This window comes from Cebus imitator, unplaced genomic scaffold, assembly GCF_001604975.1.
Source record: "Cebus imitator isolate Cc_AM_T3 unplaced genomic scaffold, Cebus_imitator-1.0 Scaffold69, whole genome shotgun sequence".
In the NCBI taxonomy this organism is placed as follows: Eukaryota; Metazoa; Chordata; class Mammalia; order Primates; family Cebidae; genus Cebus; species Cebus imitator.
The window spans coordinates 5,096,703-5,102,702 of NW_016107384.1; the positions used below are offsets into that span (position 1 = coordinate 5,096,703).

Sequence of the window (6,000 nt, forward strand, 5' to 3'; positions counted from 1 at the left end):
AACCTAGCAACTTTGGAAGAAACCCAGCTTACTTTTGCTTTGATGCAATCAGAAGATTGCAAATCAATACTTAGTATTAACGTTTTAAATGAGAATTCACAACACCATAATTCAAAATGAGGATGAGCATCTTGATGTTTAGGAGAGGGCTATTTGGTTGAGGAGGTCATTACACCAGAGAGCACAAACATTGAAAGGTGAAAATGTAAATCATTTGTTTCCTTGGGCAAGGACATACAGTAAACACTTGAATTGGTGGTCAACTATAATTTGCTTCTAGAGCCAGCAATTCTAGCAACACTACACTTTGGATTTGTAGCAAAGCACACAAGTAGTAGAGACTTTGAAAGCAAAAGATAAAAGAACCAAGGGAAAAGTTACTGGTTCTTAAAGGTCTGTGTCTCATTAGAGGGACTTAAGGACCTTTCCCTCAATCTAAAAGCAGGCTACCCTCAGCTGTTCCTAATTACTCCTGGAGGAAGCAATGATATTTGAGTCTGGGTTATCAACAATCCTTTATTTTTTTTTTTATTTTATTTTTTGCTGGGGATTTCAAACCAATATACCCCCAGCCTGAACAATATAGATTTCCTTTCCGTCCTGGTAGAAACTATTTTTTAATGTAAATTATATTGTCTTCTATTCATTTCCAATGTCTTGAAAAGTTCAATCACTTCTCCATATCCTCCAGAATAAACCAGAAAATATCTCTCCCCAGCACTACCTGGTCCCTCAATAACACCATCCTAAGGCACTTCCACTTCCTTCATCTTCAGGGAAGGAGTGTGCAGTTCTGATTTAGCTCCTCAGTGGAGTAGACTGAATTTAGAGGAAGGGGGATTTCTGCAGAAATCGTCAGTTACACAAGTAAGTTCCTCTTGGTTCCCTCTTTCATCAAAAGTGAAAAACTGTTCACAGGAGTGCCCGTGTCCCATTTCCTTATGCATCACTAGAGCCAGGAGGGGACCCCGCCAGCAAGGCGCCCTCTGCTCTGTCCCGAAGACCACAGTCCCCGACCTTCACCCCATTGCTTGTGCAATGTGCAGAACTGGAGCTCAAAGCTGCGGGCTCAGCATCACTCTCCAGGCCCTGCCGGCCCATAGGCCCCTTCCTTGGCTGGGAAGAGGGGCCCTTGTGAAAGCAGAGCTTGAAAAGCCCCAGCACTGTCATGGTCAATATCACCAACACTACTACTGCTATGCTCACAAGTATGAAGACCACGGTGGAGGAGGAGTCGAAAACCTGAGGAGTGGCAGAGGAAATCGTAGAATTAAACTTGGAAATCACGCTCCCTGATGGGGTGATGGTGGCCGTTGACTCGGCTTGAAGGGACACTTGACGAGTAGACATCGTGCTCTGTACTCCCCACTGAAGAATCTCAGAAATAGATGTTACTGAATTGTCTTGTTCAGGGACAAGTGGTATCTCTCTCGGCTTCTCGTCGACACTGCTTGACCACGTTCTCTCTAGCACGGGGCTGGCTGCAGTGGCCGGTGGGCGCCTGGTGGGCAACCTGGTCCCCCCAAGGGTCGGCTGTCCTTCCCCACTGTTCACACAAGAGTGTCCATCCTTCCCCAGCTCGAAGCCAGTAGCACATTCGCAGGCAAAGTCTCCCAAGTCGTCTAAGCAGTTAGAGAGCTCTGCACATTTGCCAGCACGGAGGTACCTCCCGGCGCAGGGACAGAGCACTTCGCCCGAGGGGAGTTTGTCCCAGCGAGCGCCGATTTCGTCCGCGATGCAAGTAAATGAGACGGGGAGCTGTCCCGGGCAGAGCGCACTCACCGCGGTCCCCGGGGGACTGAAGTCCAGAGCCGCACTGTGTAGCTGGAAGGGGGCGCGATAGCTCAAGTTAGAGGCGGCCCCGGGGCGTGGTGCAGGACACAGGACCTCAAACTGGTACTTGCACAGGTAGCCGTTGGCGCGCTGATGGCATCGCATCTCCTTCCAGCCCGCGGGCTCGACCCCACCGGTGGCCTGGAGTACCGCGCATTTCCGCGCGGTGCAGGAGCGGTGGGGCTCCTCCACCCACTGCAGCGTGTCGTTTTCGAACCCGCCGGCGTCGGAGGACAGCCAGGAGAAACCCCGCAAAGGCTCGTTCTCCATGGTGCAGTGGGAACGCCCGCGTTCCAGCGCGACCCAGACCAGCAGGTCTTTGGAGCCCCCTCCTGGCCCTGGGCCTGCCCGCAGGAGCGCGAGCACCGCGCGCAGCTCGGCGCCCCCACGCACGGTGCTGAGCGCCCCGCCGCGCAGGATGCAGGCCTCCTCGGCCGCCTGCCGCTTCATGGTAGCGTGGTGCAGGCTGTAGCAGGCCCCCGAGGCCGAGCAGCCAGCACGGTCGGCAGTGGGGTGTTCGCCGCCGCCCGGCCCGGGCCAGAGTGCCTGCCAGAGGAGCCACAGGGCGAACGTCGGCCTCATTCTCAGAGGCCCCGCACTAGAGCTGCTCCCAACTTGGATCTGTCCCGCTCGAAGACGCGGAGCTGCCTCTGGAGCGTGGTCACCGCCCTCTGCAGCTGGCTTCCCCAACCGCGTTTCCCCTCCCTTCCCCTCCGCCCTCGCTCCCGACGGACCCCTCAGCTGCCAAGAATCCCCCCGCGGTGGGCCCAGCGGCCAACAGCTTCCCTTAGGCCGCGACAGGAAATGTGTGCGGAGCGCTGCCAGGCCCTGTGCAGCCCTGATTTATTCTGGGGTCAGGAACACAGCTGGCGCCGGGGCACAGGGGACGCAGTCGACTAGAAGGTCAAACACCCTGCTTGGAGCAAGAGGAGAAAGTCGCCACTGGGATGAAGTGTGTGGTTTTCTCCGTTCAGGGAGTTTCATCAAGACCACAGAACCCATGACACGTAGGCGAACATCCGCAGGAAGGACTGGAGAAAGAAACTGGCTTATGATTATAAGACCACGCCCGCCTATTGTGTTTCTGTCCTGAGCTGTGGAGTTAGCGTCAGAATAATTCGTAGACGGCTCCAGCCTACAGGGACGCCTACGCCGGTGAGGGGAAAAAAATCTTGTGAAACAACTTAGCATCTCCTTTTGCCACCAGAGGCAGCACTGCCTAACCGCCTAACTCTATATGAGTCTCTGCTTCTCTGTTATGTCAAGAAATTTCAGGCGTGCTAGCTGCTAAATAATTTGCAGTTGTTTAAGTGTTTTAAATAGGAAATTCTGTTTCTTCCATCAGCAGTTGCCTTAGAAGTTTATTTTTCACTTCCACTTGTTTCTCCTTGAAATGGACCATATTGATTCATTGAAGAAAGGAAATGTGTTTCTAGGCCTAAATGAAAAATAATGGCCATACATCTTAACTGTTAGGTTGTTAGCTTTCCTTGCCACTATGTTGGTTCATAAATTCTTCAAGCTTATAGGTTACACATAAGTGAGTTCGTGGCCTTGTAAATATCTGAGAACAACTGCCCTATGAGTGATTTTAGCCTTGAACTATTTTAGTATCATTTTCTCCTATGACGGAGTGGCAATATTTATAATAGTAAGTTGTAAATGTCCACTTTAAGGACAATTAGAGTTCAACATCCTTAAGAAATTAAAATGTTTATTCCATTATAATGAATATTGTATACTGTCAAAAAAAAGCCTGTAATTTGAAAGATGGGTGAGCAAATTTCTTCAGAATTCCAACGGATGTTTTAAGATAAACATTTCAACTCAATGGGGAGTGGGAAGGCATTAAAGATTAATAAAGAAAGGTTAAAAACTGTACTGTTATGAAAGGATTTCTTGTTAGCAACTTAGACAATTCTGTATCAGTTTAGGAAATATATCATCTATCTTGGCTCATAGTGGCCAAATATGTTGCGATCAAAAATACATAAAGAGTTTCAGCTAAGCTCTCTTAGAGATGTCTGATGCTTTTTAAAATGTCTTTATTCAGAATGAAAGTTGCCATTCCATGAAGAATGCATATAAACTCACTTTGTTGTACGACATTCAGGTTGATGAGGGGTGGGAGGGAGGGTTTCAGGATCACATCTGTACCCTTCCATGTTATTTTTACCATAACTCTTGTTCTTCTTTCCTCCTAGCAATTCCATGTATTTACAATGGTAAACCCATGAGTCATCATCATACTGACCTTGCTTTTGCTGAGTGTAAAGTTTTGCCCTAGGATTTCTCTCCTGCCCTATTTCCTGATTTAAAGAACTTTCCTTAGTCCTTCTCTTCAGATGTCTGAGAATCACCTTAAACATGGCTCTGCATTTAAATTAGGTAACTTAATGTCTTATGAGAAAGAAACTTGAAAATCCAGAAATCGAATTGAATGGATTTTAAAAAACACTTGGTCACTTGGGCCAGCTGTCAATAGACCATTGCATTCTTATGACTGTGTTTGTAAATGTGTCCATGTAGTACGGTATTTTTAATAAAGCCTTTTTCAAACTTAAATAGTCGATAGAAATCTCATAGATATCTTTGAAAATCATCTGGGATGAAACAAGGTGTCTACAGTAAGAAAGAAAGAATAGCTGGAAAGCTTATGGTAAATACATGATCTCACTCCCTGACACCCTACCTAGGAAAGTGGGATTATGGCAGAGAACACATATTTCAGAGTACTGACCATGACCATGACCATATCATGGAATGACACAAGAGTTAGGAAAAATTAGCTTAACGTAGGACATAAATAGTTTTGTAATTATTTTGAAATATACAGTTTATCTGAACAAATTAGAAATGGAGGGAAGTTTCTATTTTTAAATAACATTCATTAAGATTATAATACAGAACCATTTTACCTCCACTGGATTCCAAATGCCTAAAAATCTTATAATACCAAATGTGACTCCATTGGCTCTTTTATGTGTTACAGATCGGAGCAACCATTCTGAAAAAATTTGATATTTTTTCACTAAAATGGAATATTTGCAAATTCTATACTCCAGCACTTCTATGATAAGGTATAAAATTAAAAGAAATTTTTGCACACGTGCAACAGAAGATACGTAAAAATGTTTATAATGACACTATTCATATTAACAAAACCCAGAATCAATCCAAACATCCAAAAGCAGTATATAAATAAACTGTAGTATATTCACTAAGTTACTATTATATAAAGAGTCAAAATGAGTACACTATAGTTGCAAGTGACAATATGAATTAATTTTAGAAAGACAATGCTAACGGACAGAAATTTCAAAAATTATACAGATCCTGACATTTTTATACAATTAAAAGAACAGTACTAGATATATGTTTGTGTATTATTTGGAAAAATAGTTACAATAAAATGAGATTTAAAAAAACAATAAACATAAGAATGTCAAGGAGTGAGACCATGTATTTACCATGTGGCTTTTTCACACTACCCAAATAATGGAATTTTTATTCCATTATTAAAAATAAATAATTAGTAATGAAGAAATAAATAAAAATGGGTATATCTGGATAAATAATAAGTGAATGACATGAAGCAGGAATTATAATTAACTTAATTCTGAGTGGTTGAGCTTCAAAATGAAAAATACAAAAATCCAAATGTGAATTACATTTAAAATATATCTTCAGTGTATTTTTCTTTAATCTCATGTTCTTTTGCAGCATTTCTAAATGTAATCCAATTGTTTATATGAAATAAATATTTCCCTATGGTTCTAGACTTTTCAGACAATCTGTTTATTATTAGTAAGAATCATGTGTGATATTTACTTGTTCATTCATTTATACAACACAACTCAAGGAATTAGAGAGAATATATAAGAAAAGTAAGATTAGCCCAACATTTTAAACTATTGATTTAAAATATTTGAAACAAAGATGGAGAAAGATAAATATTCACTAATAAAATACCAACTAATATTCATTTATAAAGTTGATCCTCATTCAATAAATTCTGTCATTGTTGAAGGAAAACACCTTCTGGATCTTAGTATATTTCTGAGTTCAGTTAAGACACATAAAAATACTTTAGAGGAAACTGAAAAGGAGACAACATTTCATTAGGGGAACATGGCACCCAGAAGGTAATCTACAGAGACTAAGAAT

General features: G+C 43.1%; 1 protein-coding gene across 1 annotated transcript; it reads right to left on the minus strand.

Annotated features, from left to right (window-relative positions):
* Window positions 1-498: 498 nt before the first annotated feature.
* CLEC14A (C-type lectin domain containing 14A) lies at window positions 499-2,851 on the minus strand. Its single transcript, XM_017530856.2, has one exon. The coding sequence runs from the start codon at window positions 2,413-2,415 to the stop codon at window positions 940-942; it is 1,476 nt and encodes a 491-aa protein (XP_017386345.1). The 5' UTR covers window positions 2,416-2,851; the 3' UTR covers window positions 499-939.
* Between the last annotated feature and the right edge of the window lie 3,149 nt (window positions 2,852-6,000).

Bases quoted from the DNA above. Each gene is read 5' to 3' on its own strand.
- CLEC14A (XM_017530856.2), bottom strand. From the start codon at position 2,415: ATGAGGCCGACGTTCGCCCTGTGGCTCCTCTGGCAGGCACTCTGGCCC.